We start from the raw sequence: 21,601 nt of genomic DNA, 5'->3' as shown, positions 1-21,601 counted from the left end.
GGTTTAAGTTTTGTCTAGGACAGATCTCTAGAATGGCACCAACAAAACTTAAAAAAAGACCATAAATCAAAGGAAAGTATATTGAAATTTTTGCATCTAATAGCCCCTTTTGGCTTCATTTCTCCAAGTGCTCATGTGCCACAGGAACTCAACCAAACCCTAAAATACAGACATCAAATTTAAAAACCCAACAAGAAGAAGAAAACAGCAGCTGTACACATAGCAAAGACATAACAGAACATTGGTGTTGGTGCATAAATGAAGGAGTGGTTTGATCTGCACATTCTTTTAAAATGAGAATTGTATTGGCCTTTCAGCCAAGGAACATGAATCTTAACTTTAATTTAGGTCAAATAAATCTTCTGTATATAATTAAAACAGCTGCCCTCAAACTGAAATCCTGGCATTGTAGTTAATAAATAGTATTGAAGGTGGTTTAAATCGTAGTTGAACAGTCTATTTCATGTCATGACTTGTTGTACTGTCAGGTCAAATGTGTGCCTGAGTCAGTACCCTGAGTGTGTTATGTGGACCATGAATTTCAAAAGGTAAATGTCTATTCTAAAACTGATTTATTTAAGAAAGTTCATATGGCTGAGATACATGTCAAGAACAAATGCTCTGCAAATGGTGGCCACTCGCTGTGCTCATTTGGAATCCCTCAAAGGGTTTTTCTGCATTATGAGAAAAATGCGATATGCTTTTTTGCATGAATGCACTTTGTGGATCAGTGAATTATTACCAGGCCTACCTGAATGGGGACACAAATTAAAAGCTGCAGAGATCAAATTCACCAAAATCTAAACATGTCAAAGAATTTCATACACTTAACAAAAGGCTTTGAGGTAAATTATAAACTGACATCTTTTGGGGGGTTGAGAGGGCTATTTGGTTGGAGCCTAATCAAAAGCTGTCCAACATTATCTGGAGATGATTAAGTCTGTCTTGCATGAGTATGCACAACTTGTTTCATGTCTGGCCAGGATATGCTTCATTTAAAGTGGTATATTTGTAGCAGACCGGGGTCAACGTCTGATCCTATTCAATGTGACAAGAAGAAACTAAGCAGACCAGAGAAATGCACAGTCCCATTAAAATTGCCCATAAAGATGCAAGTGCATGTAATGACACCATTTTCTGTCAAGAGAGTGGTTCCTCTGCTTACTGCCTGTACTGTACAAACGTCTGCACTGGATGAGTTACTAACACCAGCTGTGCCATGGGTGATGTCCAGCTAAACACATGGAAACTTTTCAGATGAAAAGACGCCGTCTTTAAAGCATTTTTGTTGAACCACCCAATGGTATGAATTTGAGGTGATGATGCTTTGAGATGTGGGGGCTGTCAGTGTGGATTAATAAAACAGCCTGTACTGCAAATACTGTACTTTTGATTTGATTGTGCAAAATATATGAGCTACAGTAAAATGACTTCTGGGCTTTGTCTGTCAGTTGGTTGTAAATTGTCATATGAATCAAATAGTTACTTCACAGTAATATGCTGGGGCATGGTTCTCTTAACAAACCAAAGTGGCTTGGTGAGGCTGTACTTAAGTAGGGGTTCTGTGAGCTAAGTGCTAACATCAAGAGATCAGCATGCTAGCATGAACACAGTGGCAGGCTGTTTTCATTCACTGTCCACACTTACACCTATAAAAAGTAATGCTCTATAATTCGAATATAACCCATGTAATTGTGAGCCAGGACGATGTCATCATGTGAAATATGCTGCAGGCTGTCCTCCCTCTAGCAGGATCTATACTAGTGCGTCAGCTCTATGCAGAGCCTATGCTGTAACCTATGCACGTGGCCTATGCTGTTGTCAGCATTTAAACTTGTGCGGTGGCGTGTCTGTGTCACTCTGCAGTTATACCTCCAAAACACTTGTCGGTGGCAGGGTTTCTGTGAAGTGTTGTAAAGTTTAGTTGATTCAAAACACACAATAAACATGTCTTAATAGAGACAAAGGTTTTCCCCACAAATACACCATGCTAATGTTTTTAGCACAAGCCTATGGCATTTTACATTGTGTAAATTAGCCTAGCAGCCAGTGGACTCTTCTCATATGAAGCCAGGGACAACAGCAACATCTGACAAAGGTAACATTACAAATTTTGCTTCCATTACAACACACAAGGTTTACCGACAAAACAACTGTCTTATAAACGTTTTCCAAACAAATACAACATGTGAACGTGCTAGCCTAGCGACTAGTGGAGATTTCCTGTACTCATATGAAGCAAGGATAAATCACACACAAGACTTAAAATGCTATTTTGTGGAGGCTTTATTGTCTTCACAATTTATTGTTTCTGCATTTCTGTGACTTGTAGTTAGATTTCTGGGAAGGTGCACGTCAGGCTCAGGCATCCTTTCGATGCAGAAGTATAAATCCCGCTTAAGATGGGAGCAAAGGAGGAAGTCAAGGGATGCAACAAAATCCTCAGAGTAAGACAGAGTGGATGGATGAGTTGAACAAACACAGGACTTTGACTCCGGAGACCAGGGTTTGTGTCCCATGTGAAATCAAAGGTCAGCAGTAAGTTTTAAGTATGTATGTAAATTCACGTCATCACGTCACACCCTCTCTTCACGTCGTCACATTATGTAACGTGACATCACCCGCCCACGATTCCTTTCCTAGACTTAACAATAGGAGGCGCTAATTTGTAAGATGTCATATGAACCATTGTATGAGGATACATGTAGTAGGTATAATGTTTACCATGTTCATCATGTTAGTGTGTTAGTAAGCTAACATTGTGCTAGCAATAAACACAAAGTACAGCTAAGGCTGATTGAATGTCATCAATATTGCAGGTATCTGGAAATGGAAGAGTCTTGGTATCTGGTATTGTAATTTCAGGTTGATGATGGAGCTAAGTAAAAACTTAAAGGAGCACCAAAGTTATTTTTATTTTTGTTTAATTTTTTAAAATCCTATTTATGTGTGAGGGGACATGGATAACTGTACAAAACCTCATGGCAATAGATCTAATGGTAGAGAACAAGTCAAGGATCATCAGAGTCATGGGGTTACATTGTCTGGGAACCATGAATGTCTGTTCAAACTTTCCAGGCACATCATTCTCTCAACTGCATTTCATATATGAGGTAAGTGTGTGTAATATATCACATTGAAATGCAGAGTGCTGTTCTTTTCTTCACAAACAGTCAAATAAATGTCTCTTTGTAATGAAAAGAACATGAATAACATTCACGTCATTGGGTTGAAAATAAGGACTTGACACTTACTCTGGATCTGGACAGGTCTTCGCCGCAAACCACAGCAGGCGTGCTATTCATACAATCAGTTCACAGTACCCTGCTGTGTCAATCTCCCAGCCCTACAAAGGAGTCTGTTTTTACCCCCCCCCCCCCCCCCTCACTTAGCTTGATGGCCTAACCAGACCAGAGAGCGGCCCAGGGTAAACACAAGTGCTGCAGCTTCAAAGACCCCACACTGGTTAGCGCTGGGACTGTGCTGACTGCTTGGCTAACGGATGCTTATGCGAGCAACACACTGGGAACAAAGGTCATAAAGCTGTTTCATGATTCAATGAATAATTCAGTAAATCATTCAACTTTGATTGTGCGACTCAGTTTAGTGTTTGCATTCACTGTGAGTTAAAACTTCAGGATTGTGCATTTGGATACAAGGTGGTTGTGTCCAATTTCAGTGTCTGCTAAATACGTTAATCAACTTATGCTAAGGATTTGTGTCTCTTGTAGACATTACATGTCCTCAGTAGAAAAGAATGCTTCCTTTTTGTGATTGTGCACATCTGTCACAATAGATTAGGAAATGGAGAGCAGAGTACCTTCGAGGCTGGCCCTTGAATGGTAATGCATCACAGCTGTTTCAGACTGACTGCAGCCATTCAACTTTGGGTATCTACTGTATTTCTCAAAGCTAACGATAAACCTGAGGTCATGTGTAATACGACACAGCACTGTAAAGTTACTGTACAGACCTGAGACGCTCAGTTTCCCTAAGTTTTATTTGAATAGGCGGACTTTTTCTGATGTAGACGATGATACTCTGAAATTATTCGAGCAGGCCCACTCTTCTGTAGCCTGACTTTAAATCAACCCTTCATTGAAATTCAACCTTAAACAAAAATATCAGTGACTTATTACCATAACATTACTTCAAAATCATTTGAGATCTAAACCTCTTTTTGTTAACACTCTGGCTAAAATGACAAACGCTTATGCCTGGATAAACTTCTTCTGAAAACAAAGAGGGCTAAAAGCATGAGATGTTTCCCCCTGACTGGGACTCCTCTCTGTGGGTGGTTTGGCTAGTGATATTCATATGCGCGAGACCCTCTTGAGATTTTACTTAGCATTGCTCAGCTGGACCCAGTTCAGACAGGCTAGCCAGCCAAATGAACTGAGGGCAAGCTGCTAGTGTTGTGAGCACTTCTGTATCTCATTACATCTGACAGACTGCCAGACAACATGCCAAACAGGCCTGAACTGTGAAAGCTTCAGCAGAAATTCTTCTGAGACAAAGGAAAACTGTGCCCTGACTGAGTAGGTGCTGTTGGTTTGGTATTTGAAACATTAAATCAATCATAATCAGAGTCATAGTTATAGTAATATAAACTAAACTGGTTAAAACAGTTAGCGAAGTAGTTGCACTGTTCAGTGAGCAAGCAATTTGGATCTGAAAAATAGCATTAGTACACTAAGAACATTTATAATGCACATGGAAAACTCAGCTTCATCTTCTCTGGAAGAAGAAGAAAACATACTTTATTGATCCCAGTAGGGAAATTAAGTTTTTATAACTCACTGTTTTTATTTTTAGACATTACACACACAGGCCCGAAATACACACACACGAACACTTATTGCACACAACCTATACACATGCATTAAGGAAGTTTTTCACTGCTGGAAAGATGGTCTTTTCATAAAACTGAACTGTCTATGCAGCAGAAAGACAAGGCTCAAGAGGTAGGTAGAAAACCTACAACTACCAGTATGCACTGAACCAATAAATGCTACCACTGGTGACTGATTTAAAGCACACTCAGGAAACAATATGGTGGCCAGTTGGTTACAAACAATCTCAATTAACAGTTAAACAGTAAGTTAAAATATGTTTCTGTAAACATTTTAGGAGAGGAATAGGCAATGCAGTGACAGAGCCTTGTTTTATACTTGATCAACACTGCTTAGTTTTACTTTTCAATCTCAGTATTTTCAGCATCTGTTTTTATAATACAGGAAACAGTATGGTGCCTAATTCCTGTTCTCAAACAGCCGAACAGGGCACAAAAAATATGACAGTTTGATCAGAGTTTGATTAGAGTTTGGTCTAAGTTTGCTTCAATAATCTCTGTGTATTCTTATGGCATCTGAAGTAGCCTATAATCTGTAGTTTGTGCAACAGAGCTGTGAGATGAGCAGGTAGATCTGGTCACTGGTAAGATGGAGGGGAGTTTACCACAGTTCATTTACTCTTACCACCCACATTGTTATGATGGAAAGCTGGTTGAAAATCTGCAAAGTATCACTGTAATAGAAAGGCATCAGAGCGAGGAGCAAGCAGTGCCCAGGAGGCAAACTGGCACTTCTCCAGCTACCAGTCCACACTCTTGGTCCGTACAGGGAATTGAAAAGACTGTCCTCCGGTTCCTGAGCCAATGCCCCACGAGCTGAGCCACTGCTGCCCCCCCCCCCCCCCCCCCCATAAAAACTCAGCTACCTCATAATCTCTAGGTTGTTTTTATTTCATTCTACATGACCATTCTTAACTCACATGACCTTTGTGTATTCAAGATTCCCGTTTCCTCCCAATACCACAGCTCTCCCAACTTACAATAGCAACAGAGGGCTGGTTTGGGCACTCAGTGGAGGTGAAGAGGTTGTATGTGTGAAAAAGTGAAGCCAGTGCATACCCTCTATAAATGCCAGGAATACACCTTAAGTTCTGACATTTGTGCTGGAGTTTCCTGGTCTTTTCATGCAGGCTGCCTTTGGCTGAACAAATCCATAGTACTGTATAAGCTGCTCAACCATTTTAAGTGTCTGCAATAAACTTTTAGTCCCTCTGCTGTTTTGTCTGCCGCACAGGCTTTTCTTTTGTGTTCTTAACAGTTCCTCCCACCACAAAAACTCTGGGCTAACACCAATTTGTTCAGTCCTGTGTGAGCACCCACACACAATCACTTCCCTACATCTTTATGATAACACAATTTTTCACTGTATATCAGTGCACAGCATCTAACTCGCGTTTCCTTATGTTGACAGAAACAGAGTTGCTACTTCTTTTTCCAAAGTATTTTTACTCCCACAATCAGCCAGTGAGGAGCATTCAATCAAGCTTAAATCCTGAACCTTTATCTTGGTCTGCAGAGACACTGGGGTTTGATCGATGTCCAGCTGACGACCACATTCCACTGCCGCCTCCTCTACACATTTGACACAAGGGGATTCCCTCTCTGCCCATTATTGTCCAGCGCAGCCTGTGATTTAACTCTTGAAATAGCTTCAGTCTGCAACAAAGATCATTGTCTGGCCTGAATTGGCATGCCAGTGTGGACAACAGGCATCTGTCTTTGTCCTCTACACCATCCAGGCCCCACGGGAGTTTTTGCAGTGTTGACTATTGAGCAGATAATTACAGGTTTCCTCTATACTGCCTTGGGCTACGGTCAAGAAAGTCAGGAGTCAGATTTGAGCCACAGTATAAACAAGCTGTCAAGGTGCGTAACACACAATGTGTATCTGTGTCATCAGCCATAACAGCTCAAAAGATTAGAGCGGGTAAGCTGAGCAGAATGTGATTTTAAAGAAGATTATCTTCAACTAAATGGACACGACTCCCGATGTGACACGCTGGAAGGATCTGTTGACGTCTCTGTCTCGACTGGTCATCACGTTTGCTTGAAATGCTCATAAGAAATGGACTGTCACTGCACCTCTGGGCTCAACCCAAAACATAAGCAGAAGCGACAGTTGAGTTCAGACCTGCCAGGAAATCCTGAAGACGTCTGCCTGAATTCTGCATGTGCGGACATGCAGATATGTCCGAGTATCTCAGATGACACACCACCAACTCAGCCATAACATCGGCCAATCACAGCACAGGCACAGAGGGCTGATGAGATATGACACCTAGCCACAAAGATAATAAGAAATAACATCATGGGAAGAAGATTAAGATAATTTGCAGCTTTTAAATGACTATAACTGGCTTCACACGAAACCTTAGCAGTGGGAAGATGCTGAGTCTCGGAGCAATAATAATCAAGAACACTGTCTTATGATGCGTTCACATGGGTTCAGACAGATGGTAGATGGCAAGACAAAATCATTTTAATGGAAGACAGCAGGACGGTAAAATTAAGTGAGGCCAGATGAGAATACCAGCAACGGCATTGCTATCCAAAGTGAAGACATGAAAACTTCTTGTCATCCTCCGTGACGGAATTTACTAGGAGACAACATGGGAGATCTGGATGAAGATATTATCTGTAAAGATTTTTTGTTCACAAAAAGAAATGTTCTAAATTTCTAAGATGTCGCCTTTGAGCCTTTGGAACTTTTTTTCCTGGAAACCTGACTGACTATGTTTAAATTTGTGTATATATGTACTCCTGTTCGTCTTTATGTAATTCTTATTTTATGCTTTTTCATATGTTTTTACGTCACTTATATTTGATTTTTATGTGCTGTAATTATTGACCAGCATTTCTTGCATACTATCATTTTATCAATTAAAAAAAATGAACAACTTGAAGCTCATAATTTAAATTAATTTGTATTTAAATAACAAACACAAAATAATTTTATTTAAAGGTGTACTATGCAGGAATGTTGGCTATTGTTTGTAAACAGTACTGCCAGCTAAAGTAAGAGCGGATGCCAACCCCAGCTTTGTCCGCTTGGCCTTTCTATATTTGTAATTTTTGGCACTGTATCCGTGATTTTCATAACTTCCTCTTGGATGCGTGCTGCTTACGGTCTGGCGCCATTTCACTACCTTTTTATAAAGTGCTGACCTTACCTGCGCTCTGTGCCCAGGAATGTCCTGAAAACAGCAAAATAAGATGGAAATAATTAAATACAGGCAGAGGGCAGAGTATCTGCAGAAAAATACACTGACATACACTGAGAGTGGGTCATAAGAGGTATTTCTTCTGTATGAGTCTGTACATTGTTTTTTTTTTTGTTTTTTTTTATGAAAATCCTGGATAGTGTACCTTTAATTTATTTTATTTTATTCTCATCTTTGTAAATAATATATCACCATAGCAACATATCATGTGTGTTTTGTATTCCCACAGTTTGTTTGTTTTTTCCACGCCATCCAGAAGGTGTTATTCATCTGAGTTTATGTGAGCTCAGCATTAGTCACATCATAATCGAAAACATGTTACAGTGTTATCTCTCAATTATTCCCCATCCTTCTCCACTTTTCCCTTCTTAAACATTTGGTATCTGTGTTTTGGCGGCGAGACAGTGTTGTCTTTGTGTTTGATCCACTCTTGTTAAACCCAGCAGAGGGGCACTCCATTCAGCCGAGCCATCTTAAATCCTTTTAACCAGTAAAAAAAAACGGCCCCTTTGAGATAAAACCCCTACATCATTTCTTAGAGTTGCCGCTGCCAGGAGTAAACATGGTATGTGTTCGCTATCAGACCTTGAATCTGCCCGGGTTCCTCTTACTCATTCATTTTGTAGTTTGTAAGAGCTCAAGTTGTGTTTGTAGAGTGAAGAGGCCACATTAATAGTGTGTCAGGTTTCTGGTTCGGCCTTTTGTTTCTCATTTCACACGAGTTTCAAGAATTTAAAACCAGGCAGGTTTGTACAGTACCCTATGAGGTTGAGCTGACGTTTGATTACACAAGTGACTCATTAATCCATCCTGAATCTGTAAATAATGAACAATGAACTTGTAATATTCTTCCATGGAAGTGGGAACAATACTGCTGAGGAAATCTGTCTCCGCTGTGTAGAACAATCAGCCAAGTGTGTCTGAATCCGACATAAATCCATGCTGTCATCTCAAAAAACGCTGACTCACAGCTGCCTGTCATGGCAACCACACATTACGAAATGCAACATTTAAAAAAACGTGCTCTGAAACAATGCCTGCATTTACTACTGTTTTGGATGCACGTGACAAAAGAGTGACTGTCTCCTTCCCTGTCATGCCATGTCAGGATATACAGGATCAAACAAGTGTATACAGTAGTTTAAAAAGTTGCACAATGCCCGATGAGGATAAGAGGTGCAGCGGGGTGTGGGACAGATGAAGCTTTAAAACACAAGATATCAGAAATGTGGAAGGCTTCCCCAGAAAATCTCAAGTCCCCCATGTACATTTAAAAACAAAAACTGGCATGTAACATCTTAACGTTCCCATGTTGACTTCTTTTTTTTTGGAATGTGTCCACGACTGATTCAAAATGAACCGCTCCCATATAACATGACCAAACAAAGCCTCCTAGATCTCAGCTCATCTCCCAAAGCTTACATTCTGGCAAACTACCAGGAAACAAAATTCAAAATGGTTTGTTTTTGGAGAGACTGCAACACGCCATAATAGCTCCCATAGTTCACCTCACGATGCTAACATGGCCAAGAAATTGAAAAGGATAAATAATACAGGAGAAGGAATGCCTTATGAAATCCATTAAGCCGTAGTGCAGGGGATTTGTTAACTGGTCAGCATGTGAGTGTGTTTATAAGGAGTGGACTAAACACTGACATCTGCTGATCTTCATTCCTGTGCTTTGTAAAGTTTTCTGTAAGTCCAAACAAGTGCAACTCCGAACAGAGCTATACAGAGCACGGCAGCAGCTCACAAGCTGAATGTTTTATCCTTCAGTAAATGTCACCTCGTCACACAGGGTGTCACCTCACATTTGCCCAACAGATCCCATTAAAGTTGTTCAGCTGGTTTTGAATCAAGGCAAGCAAGAACTTCTTATGACTTGTGTCTGATGTGTCGTGATCAGTGAACCAGCTTAAATACAACTGTTATCTTCCCAAAAAAGCAACCAGCCGAGCCACAAAAACAGAAACTTTCAAACACAGTCCGGCAAGGAAATGACAATGTTGCTGTAACTGTGCTTCTAGAGACAATGCATGATGAAAAGTGGCTCACAGACAGCCTATTGCTGCTCAGACACTTTCCCCCCCATACACTCACAATACACTGCACAGTCTCTGCTGAGTTTGACCCACTTTTGTGATACAGAGATAATAAACACGCTGAAAATATGGCTCACAGCTCCATGACAACTCTCAGAAACTCAACTTGCTGATTGAAGCAGGGTAGAAATTATTCGGCTCCATGGAGCAGATGTCTGCAATTATACATATTTTCTCTATAAATCACATCGCTTTATTGTTTAGATTTTCCCCCGTTTGCCTCTGTTGAAATCTGGCGAAATCACAGCAAGTGAAGCAGAGGGCAGGAGGTATTATTTGTCCGCCAAAGGGAGCACAGACGATGGTATTGTAAAATTGTGAGGAGTTGTTACAGTCAGGGGAGAAAGCTACTGATGACTGTCCGTCCCATGGCTGAAAGAGACACAGCTGTGACCCTTTAAAGCCGGGCCAGTACGTATACAGTCAGCCAATCAGAATCTGGATGCTCTCACACAGCGTGTCCACAGTGTATGCAACACTTAATAGATTAAGGTATGTGCATGCATACTGTAAGCTGAGTGGTTGGAAAAACCACCGTGACTGATGAGCATATCTGACTGATGATATGGAGCAGGTATGTGATAGTCTGTGGGAGTCTGTGAGTGTTCCTGCCAGTGATCAAGAGACTTACATCTGCTATAATAAAATATTTTATATTTTTATATTAAAAGTGGGTCAAATGGCTATATGTGACTGAAAGGTGGTTATAATGAACCTGTGTTATCACATGACTCTAAGCTGTGCTGCACGTTTTAGCATGTTTCAGCTCACTGTTTTGGTTTTACATCTGCTACATAAACTTTTCAAAAAAAAAAAAAAAGGAGAAAGTCTGATAACCTCACTGACTCACTGTACACTATCTGCTCAGCATCAAACAACATGGCTAGCGACTTGCTGGTGAACATAGTGGAGCATTTATCAACTTGAGAGCCTGTTATGTTTTTCCCAGCAGTTAGTGGAGAGCAAAACGGAGCTAAAAGGAGAGTGTATATGAGACTCATCAGGTGGACACAAACACCAAATGAATGCTAATGTTTCTCTGTGTCTGCTGAATGTGTAAATACAGCCGATTCTTATTCCCGGACAGTCAAAAACTACCGCTTTGTCATGGCCCTTGGCGTATGATATGGATGCCAAAGGCACCCTTTAGCGTCTTTATGAGACGCGCTGGGTTTTCAATTAACTCCAGTATAAACCCAGCTGTGGAAATACTGTACATGACGGTGAGAGCAACTAATGTAGAATTAAGAGTTGGAAAGTCTGCGCAGGGTGGGAGGGAGGCGAAGTGGATGGGTCAAACAAAACCAGACTTTCATCCAGGTTAATGTCCCGTGCAAAACCAAAAGTCAATGTTGTTTTAACGTAAAATTATGTCACTCATGGGAAACCAGAGGGTGTCTTAGTGTAACTTTACACAATTACGTAGGATTGTCATGCACTGATATTACTCCTGTGATGTATTTTTGTCACATTAAGAAACATACTTATTTCAGCCCAAAACATGATCTTTTTTCTTCACTTTATCAAATTGATGCCTATTGTGCAGTTAACGATATATTACAATGTGTTTCAGCTGTGCATCAAATAGATGCGCTATTGGATGCCCTGTATGTCAATATGAGATGCCAAGGGGAGTGACAAAGCGTTGGTATTTACCAACCTGAGAACGAGAAAGGGTTAGTAAATGTTCTTCTAAAATAACCTTTTGCTAATGACAGTTGGCATTTTTACCATTTTAGATGAATCACAGAAAAACCTGCTCAGCACAAACCAAACATGTTTTGGCAAGACGAGAGCACATCCAAAACCTGAGAGTGGCTCTCACACAGGCTTTGATTTGCATTAACTTTGAATAGACTTTGAATTCCGCAACAGACACTTAAACAGCACACACTGCTGATCACCATGTTTGCTGTACAGTGAATGAAATAACACAAGCTGCTGTAAGGCCTTAAGAACAAAGTGCTTGACCTTGCTGGTGAATGAATGACTCTTGGCTGTCCTTGTCACACAGTAACTCCTGTAAAGGCAAATACATTTCACACCAGCAAGCCACGGCTCTGGGTTATGTATTGTTGCCGAGTGTTTACCCAAGATTGAAACTTGGTGCAGTAATCCAATAATTTAGACTCTGCAGGCTCGTGACTGGAAGTTGGAGGGTGGTCACGGAAGACGACATCAGTCAAGCAATAAGTAAAACAAACAGTTGGGGCCGTAAAAGCTGGTTTAACAAGTGCTGCCGTAGATGTGAAGGGAGGACAAAGTACAGTGGTGGCCATGATACGCAGCCAAGTCTGGACTGCTTTAAACATCCTTCCTTCCTGCTCACTTTAAAGCTATCATTTAGACAGCACGCTGGGACAGATGTTAGGGGTCCAACTGATTTCCATATAAAGAAGAAAGCTACATTGGATAAACAGAAAGCTGAATTCTAGATAGTACAAGCTAAATATGCATCACTATGATCTTTATCCAACCCTAACTCCTAATTTGCATTTATTTGAGGTTTGTTTTTTTTTGTTTTTTTGCAACAGCAACAACCAGTAAATAAGTTCAAAGACGCCACATCCTCCCACAAACCCGTCATCAAACATGTTCCCATCTTGTGGCTCACTCTTTGTCATTCATTAGTTTCTTTTGTGACCAGGATTACACTGGTCCTCTTAACTCGTAAAAAGCCGTGTAGTTTAAACCTTTCAAAGTGCTGAACACTAAACAGGAGAACTCCATTATGTGTGCATGCAAAGCAGTCAAATAATTCATACTCTGAAAACACTCTCCACATGCTGAAGTATGTGTGCCATCCGCATCAATTAAGTCCCAACCAAAGGACTTAAAGATGCAAAACAAAAGGCAGTGTGTGTGTGTCTCTCTGTCACTCTCTCTTTGTCAGCGTGCACACACTTTACAAAGCTTGAAATGCTGTGGGCTGGTGAGGTGAAACAGTCCCACCAACTGTGCACATGATGACAAAAAAGGTTTGAAGAGTGCAGCTACATTAGCTTTGTGCTGCCTCTGTATGTCACAAAGATAAGGTTTCATAAAATGAGAACAAAGAATGTGCATCAATACTGTGCACGGTATCATGCAGCTGAAAAAAAAGCTGCTAAAAGCATAGAAAATGCATTAGTTACAACACATCAGGCTTTCAAAAACTTCAGTCACACATGACTGACATAGCCACAGAGAGAAACAAAGTCACTTGTCCAGAGCAGAGGCTCTCACTCTCAGTTACTGGGTCAGTGGAGCACTTTAACCCTTTAACCTGAGCCTAACAACAGACAGGAATTAAAAAACTTGTGCAGTCTTGATGTTACTTTACCATGTTTGCAGGCGTTTCTCCTCTACAAAACTGAAAGTTATTTCATTTTTGCCCCTGGTAATCCTCTCCAGACAGTCTCCCTGGGCTCCGTGCTGAGAGACTTGCCATGTTTAGAGCATCAACAACAGGAGTCGACTGAAGTACATCCACATGACAGTGAGTTGTCTTGGTGGCAAAGTAACCAAAGTCATTTCCATTCTTCATAGACTTTCTGCTAGTTTGAGTGTGTAGCAACAGAGAGCAGCAAATGTTCAAGCTGCCTGTTGATCCTTCACTTCTCTGGCTACTCTGAGTGTTTGGGGGACAGAGAGAGAGAGAGCGAGAGACAGGGAGAGAGAGGGAAGGAGGGAGTAAGGGAGGGGGAGGAGAAAAGCTTTCCCTTTCAGAGGAAATCCCCCTCGAGGCTTTTCAGAGTTTCTTCACTCACTCTCTCTCAAACACGCAGGCTTTATCGCATACCCGAGCACACCCACAAACACAATATGCCACAAATGGATACACAATAACATGCCAGTCTGCAAAGAGACTCTCACTAAACGTATGTTACTGTATGTCATGTAAGACTTGAAAAATTCTCACATTTGTTATAAACACACACACATACACACTCCTTTGACCCGGCACAGAGAGCTGCAGAAATCCAGCCCCTCGTTTGAGGCCCCTTTCTTTCTATTTTAATCACTGGGAGCTTTTAAAAAGGCTAAGTCAGTCTTTCTTCTCTCTCCTGTCCCTCGTAGACTTCCACTGTCTGCTCTGGGCTTTCTCATTTCCTTTCTCCAGCAATTGTCTTCCGGCAGACTGCCCAGTCTTTGACTCATATCAAAGGGAGAGACAGCAGAGGGGGCTTCCCTGCAGAGGTCCGAGCCAAACGGCAGGCATGTGAAGAGAGCTGCTATGCTTCCACATTAAGCTGGAGGAATGTAGGGGTTACACCCTCTGGACTACATTTTACATCTGGGTTTGGAAGATGTATGGAGTACGAAACCCAAGACCTCCTGCTGCAAGAGGAGAGGTTCATCACCGAGGCATTCCTCCAGGAAGAAGATTGACAGGCAATCGTTTATTTCTGTCTGAGAATGAGTATGAGCGAGGTGGTTTAGACAAGCAGCTCACGCTCGGCCTCAGCCCTCAAGCCTCTGTCTGTTCCTTTGCTCAAATTCCAGAAATTACACGAGAGTCCATAAATATTTTCGTCACGAGGAAGAAAGGGCAGAATATATTTCTTTTAATCAAAAGTTCCCCATTATTCAGCAGGTGAAGTTTCAGCTGGAAATATGAAACATAAGCCATTGCCTCTCCCTCTGTAATTCTCTCTCTATCTGTGGTTTCTTGCTCCGCACAAACTGCCATCTCCGGAGCATTCCTCACATGTTTTTCTTTTGCAGAAAGAAAGCCACGCTAATTTGTCTCTCACCCTGAACCACAAAAATATGTAGGTGACGCTCTTAAAATGAGGTACACTATTCCATTCCCTGTTTCTCCTTCTCTCCGTCTCAATCAATCTTTCTTTACCTCCTTTGTACTCTTTCAACAGAAGACCACAGGTTGTGTTTTTAACATTCCACAACAATATAACTATCAACTCCCCAATATTTGGGATTTTATTACACCTGTATAAAAAAACAAAAAGTGAAGTAACAGATGGTAGCTGAAGAATGGTGGCCAAATGTACTACCTTATACTTAATTAACAATGATCAGACCAATGCCAACATAAATATTAAAGGAGCACTAAATGATATTCAGAGCATCAATATAGCAGTAAACAACTATTTACTATGTAAAGGTATAGTGGAGCAATGACGTCCTGACCAGAGAGTGACGTAATGCTTCTATGTTGTGGTAGCCAGTGGAGTTGGGTTGATTTTGATTACTACATGATGAACGTAATATTATGTTTTTTTTATACAACACATTCTCGCTCCGACCTCGTCACATATTGGCATTTTGGTCATGGACTTTACATGTCCACATATAACGTGCAAGGTACCCTGGGTGCATTGGTTGTTGATGTTCTGGGACACCGTGTCAAGTTCTCTTCTTTCAAGATACACTTCCGTTTTCACAGGAAATTTAACATTTACATACAGTCTCTTTCAAAATAAACGCACTACGTCAGTTCAACACTGCAAATGGACCTTTTTTTTTCACCCCCCACCCCCCCACTCGCCTCGTCTGTGCTGGCGAGTACCGCAGAACCTCCACGGACTGTCACATCCAGACGGTCCCGGTGTTTCTTCCGCAGGCTCCGTTTCACTCAGCTGCCCGATATACCCGCTGCTTCTTCCCACATTGACCTGAATAACAAACCAGGGCTCGGTGCTCCAGTTGGATCCAAATGGAGAGCCGCTAGCTGGGAAGCTAGCGGAGGCTAACTGGCTGTGTTGGCAGCTGAGGGAAGTGGAGCATGAGGAGGAAGCACCGGTTAGCCCCCGCTTTCACTGCAGGCATTCACTCTCCACAGGAGCGAGGAAATAAAACCTAAACAGCCAACTTAGTTTAGCAGTTAGCAATGTCTTTCACTTACTCTCGGTCTCTGCTGTGTTTAGCTATTTCCCTGCTTTCCTGTTAGCGATAGCACTACTTGGCTGCCACGCTAACGCTCTAACTCCAACTGAGCCGGGAGCCGGGCTCATGGTCTCACGGAGAAGAGTTGGAACGTTAGCATGGCAGCTGATTAGTGCTAACGTCCCCACGCTTCTCCGCCAGGCTCAGTGAGTCGGAGCCGCGAAGCGTGGGGACGTTAGTGTTAGCACTAGTCATCTGCCATGCTAACATTCTGGGAGCCTGCTTCTCGGCTCCGGCAAGCTCTAGCGTGGGGACATTAGCGTTAGCACTAGTCAGCTGCCATGCTAACATTCCAACTCTTCTCCGTGAGACTGTGAGCCCGCTCCCGGCTCACGGAGAAGAGAGGAATGTTAGCGTTAGCTCCCAGAGTTAGCACTAGAGCTACTACGGCCACTGGAGTAGCTTGCAGCTATGGAGCGCTTCTACCAGCTCTTCTAGTCACTGAGCCTCGCCTCCATTTCAGCAAATATATTGCATTTATTACAGGTACCATCATCTGGTGGCTAAACACAGCCACCAGGCTGCCCTCCGGGCTACATTTTACAATGCTAATTGCAAATGTTAGCTGGGCTGCCGGGCTACTCACCTAACACAACCGTAACGCCTGACCCATTGCTGGGACAGAGCCGCTAATAACCCATTAACCCATGCTACGATTGTAACATTAAATTTAATTTAATCGACACAGCGACATGTGCCTAACATTACTGTAACACTAATTAAAACAGACATTTGACATTATGTTGTACCTGTTCAGGAGAAGAAGAACATACATTTACATGAACATACATGAATGCGCAGCCGGACCGGCTTGTAAACAATGGGCTGGAGATCAACACAGAGAGAGGGTGTGTGAGGTCATGCTATACTCCAGATGAAATTACACCTCTAGTTCTTCACATAGCAATTTTTTAATTCCTTCAATCTAGAAATGATGAATTTCGCTTATTGCTCCTTTAACTTTCATTGTTGTCCCGCTACGTTTCCCCCTAACACAGCAGGGTGCCATTAAACTATAATGGCAACATGCCGATGTTAAAGGACACCTTTTTTGTTGTTTTCTGACGCAAGTCACTGCCCAAGCACCAGATTTTGTCAACTTTGGAGTGAGAGTGTGCTCGTTTACAAACAGACTAATGGAGCCACTAGTGTCTGACAGGCCGTGAGCCAAGCACGGCATACCTGCTGTTTGCTAATATTGTGTCATTTTCAGTAAATATCACAATATAAAACGTGTTTTTTGTTTTAAAAAGTAACCTTACAAATGTGGGTAGATAGCAAGTAGGCTCGTCACCCATCTTTTAAGTGGTTACATATCCAGTCTGATCTGAAGTACACAGCTGATAGGCATAGGCCTATGCCTACACATCATCACAGAAGTGTAGCAGCCCCCACCCACCATTTCCTCCTGTCAACAACGTTGCAGTTCTTAGCATTATTCTTGCTGTCCCTACCTTTAGCTGCTAAATGCCTCAATGTTGAGAACCGTGTGCAGATAACTTGAATCAGGCTCTGAATTAAGAATATATTGTTTACAGCTCCTTTAAATGTGCACTGACTCATTTTTTTTACAACAGAAACAAGCTGTAAACACAACACTAATCATCTAATCAAGTATGGAAAAGATATTAGCAAAATGTTGCTCACTCACAAACCCAGGAGATATGGAGCTACATTGGCACTGTTTTACAATTGTGTTTCTGGCCACATGGCTAATATAAGTGTAACATTACTCCTCTTCAGCTGTCTGTATTCGGTCTCCACCAACCCTCAAAAACAAGTCTCTCTTTTTTTTCACTAAATGATTTACTGTCCACCTGCTCATTGCTGCCATTGTCTGTTTGTGTTTAAGTTTGTTGTCACAATAAGCAACACCTGTCACATTACAGGCAGTCTTATGAGTAATGTAAAAATACTGATTATAGCAGCTTTAACCCATCCATGTAGTGTAGCATTGGAAAAAGGAGTTCCCAACTGATGAGGGTCAGCACCTCCAAGTCTGAGGCCATGATTATCTGCAGTAAAGCAATGGATTGCCCCTGAGGTACTGCCCCAAGCGAAGGAGTTCAAGCATCTCGGGGTCTTTTTCATGAGTGAGGTTAAAATGGAGCAGGAGATGGACAGGCGGTTTGGCATGGCGTCAGCAGTGATGCAGGCATTGGACCGGACCGTTGTGGTAAAGGAGCTGAGCCAGTCCATCTACGTTTCAAACCTCACACTCACCTATGGTCGAATGAGATTGCAGATATAAGTAACCAAAATTTGTTTCCTCTGTCGGGTGGCTGGGCTCAGCCTCAGAGATAGGGTGAGGTGCTCAGACATCCAGCGGGAGCTCAGAGTAGAACTGCTGCTCCTTTGCGTCAAGAGGTGGTTCGAGGGTGCCTCCTGAGCACTTTCCAATAGAGGTGTTCCAGGCACATCTAACAGGTAGGAGGCCCCAGGGCAGACCCAGAACACGCTCGAGGGATTATATGTCTTATCTGGTCAGGGAACACCTCGGGATCCCCTAGGAGGAGATGGAAAGCATTGCTGGGGAAATGGATGTCTGGAGTACCTTGCTCAGTCTGCTGCCCCTGCGTCCTAGCCCTGGATGAATGGATGAAAATGGATGGAGGGAAGGAGTTCCCAGCTGGGAAAATTCATGTGAACGCCCCTGACATCGGAAAAACAAAAAAAGTCAGCGAAAAATTTGGTAAACAAGTTGCCAAGTTGATGTCATTAATGCAGAAGCATGGCGGGCGAAATGAAGTGTGCTGTTGACGGTAATTAACTTTTCATTAATTCATGTATTGCATGTCAATTTTTTTGCTCTCATGTAATTTGTAATATGGTTTTATGTTGTAACCATTACTGTCCACATAGAGTGACCAAGATTAGTCAGAACAGCTATTTATTAGCATTAGTAAAGTAAAGCAATATTTTAGTAGTTTTAGGGGATATACTGGAGCAGCGACAAGTCTGGGACAACATCACTTTGTAATATAAAGCTTCAAACTGTTATCAACTCTAAGAAATAAAATATTCTTCTATGCAAAACATCATCTTAGTAGCGTCCATGTTGTTCCCACATTATGACTTAAAGCAATTTGCTGTTACTTATCCACCAACATGTTCACATAACATAACTGTGATAAGCTAAAACCAGCCAATAGTTTAATATCTGCCTGTGTAATGACTGGGCTGTGTGACTCCATCTGATTTATGAGAAAGAGGGGGAATCTAGTTTTGTTTTTGTTTTTCTCATTGTCAAGGTCCAGATGAGTCCCGGCTGTCTCCCCAGCAGAAACGTGACGGTGAAGCTGAGGGCGGGGAGGATGAAAGCAGTCCACAGTGGGCTGACACTCCGTTTTGATCCTTCCTTCATGAAAACCAGATGGGCTGTCCATCTAAGCCAACAGAGAGACGGTGGAGGGAGTGGAGGGGGCTTTCTCTGCGCTCTGTGAGTCAGTGACTGGGGAGATTTGATAGGGCGCTCTTAAAAACGCAGACATAAACACACATAGGTACACACAGAGAGCGAGAACCAGACAAAACTAGACGAAGAAATGTACACAGAGATAGAGAGCGAGAGTTCCGGAGATACCGCCGAAGCCAGGAAGTTTGGGAGCACACACCCGTATGGGTTCATTAAGCAACCGTATAAACATGCACATGTACTGCAACTTCTTAAGTACAGACATTAACACATGCATTCACACACACTTGCACGCAAACACAGCAGGACGACACCCTGAGCGCCCTGTTTTCCCTTCCTCCCTCCGTATCTAATTCCTTTCTAGTGAGTGGGAGACCCCGAAGGCGAGTGTGCAGGACCCCTTCAGTGATTTACTTTAATCCTGCACTCGCCCACATAACCTCCCATGTACACTTAGACACAGCAGCCCACGGTCCTGACGGTTTATAAAGCATGACTCACAGTGAGTGTACACACTAATATCGCCATTAACGGATGGGAAAACAAACTCTCCTCCTGGCAATCTACCCCCTGCATCACTTCTTGGATCAATTACCTGACCTGGTTTGCTCTCCAAGTCTATATTCATTAACTTTATGTGTCACAGGTTGTTTTGATTTAACATAAGGGGAGAAGAGCAATCTCAGCATTGATAATTCATATCCTGCTCCTGGGTCAGACCCAAACACTTTGAGCCTGTCAGAGTGACATTACTATGAAGTGCACTGTCTCGCTGACGAATGTCTGAATAGCTTTCGGCTGTAATCACTCCTGTCTTGATAGGACAAGATGAAAGGAGGAAGGGGAAGACAAAGGGGCTATCTGTCTCCCCCTTGTTTCACGTTCCCAGGGACAGTGACCTTATCAGCGTCTGGAGATCTGCTGCTGTGACTGTGACATCATATCCTGCCCGACCCCAGGCTGTCAACATTTGGGGCCCAGGCTTGCAATTTAGATATTTAGTTGTTCTTTCAACAAACAGAGGGGATAAAAATCCAGGCTTCTTTTCCCAGTCAGTCGATATCTGTCTACACCACAGATGTGTTTTTGTGTGAGGTCTTTTAAGAGAGGATTTAAGACATGTTTTGAGTAGCGTGTCACTTCTGTGTGGTGCTAAAGAGAAAATAGAGGTCTTGTGGAGAAAAGATGTGCATTCAAGGACATTCCAGCAGGGTCAGCGGGGCTCTGTGCATGTGTGTGCGTGTGCGCTCTACGTTCATTGTTCATTCAGGTGCTGACGAGTGATACATCGTGACACTAAGTGTTCCCAAATGTTCACTTCCCTTGTAATTGTAAATCCATCGAGTTCTACATATCACGCTCCATTTTTAGGGCTAATAAAAGACAGGACAGAGACGCTTCCAACACTTTAAATTGCTTTCCATCTGTCCCACTTTAACAGCTTTGCTCCCGCTGAGATTTTATAATGAGACATCACATTTTAATACGAGAAGGTCTCGCTGGGATACAAATACATTCTTTTGTCGGTGTGGCTAGTCTAATTTTTCAAAGATATCTTGCCTCTTAGAAATACTGAAAAAGGTAACAGACTCTTAGAAAAAATGTCCTAAAATAACAAACAATGATAAAATAATTTTAAAAATAGCAACTCTTTCATTGTGGAAAAGTAATGGCTTGTGTAATTTACACCATTACAGCAAAAAAAGAGCAAACTGTCCTTCCAATGGACTTTAATACCTGTGATCAGTATAGCAAAATTCGTTATAATCCTCTGTTGATGCCTGTGGTGTAGCGGCTCAGATATCCTCATGCTCTCCACATCACAGATGACACTGTCCTCATGTTATTATATCCTGTTTATAGCAAATCCACAGTATAAACTTCAATCCCTTTTGAAAAAAAAACAATGCGCTTTGCCAATGAATCCCACTCAGCTGCAATCTAGGATATGGCCTGAATCTATCTGTGTGTGAGAGCTTAGTACATCAAATGCTGGGAATAATGGACCATGCATGCTCTGCAGGAGAGGAATGATGCATTAAGGACTTCCTAAACTGGAAACATCTTTGCTATAGCTGGAAAGAACAAAGCATATTTGTTCCATATTCTTTCTGTAGGCTTT

The 21,601-nt window shown here is 42.1% G+C and overlaps 1 protein-coding gene across 1 annotated transcript in view; it reads right to left on the bottom strand.

Annotated features, from left to right (window-relative positions):
* quob (quattro b) overlaps nucleotides 1-13,799 on the bottom strand; it is a 38,118-nt gene extending 24,319 nt beyond the window's left edge. Inside the window, exon 1 of the mRNA XM_033627502.2 lies at nucleotides 13,498-13,799. Coding sequence (XP_033483393.2) covers nucleotides 13,498-13,500 — 3 coding nt within the window. The 5' untranslated portion in view covers nucleotides 13,501-13,799. The remainder of the gene's footprint in view (nucleotides 1-13,497) is intronic.
* Between the last annotated feature and the right edge of the window lie 7,802 nt (nucleotides 13,800-21,601).

Source organism: Epinephelus lanceolatus, chromosome 1 (assembly GCF_041903045.1).
Source record: "Epinephelus lanceolatus isolate andai-2023 chromosome 1, ASM4190304v1, whole genome shotgun sequence".
NCBI lineage: Eukaryota > Metazoa > Chordata > Actinopteri > Perciformes > Serranidae > Epinephelus > Epinephelus lanceolatus.
The sequence above is the reverse complement of the archived record's forward strand: the minus strand, read 5'-3'. Positions and strand labels throughout refer to the sequence as shown.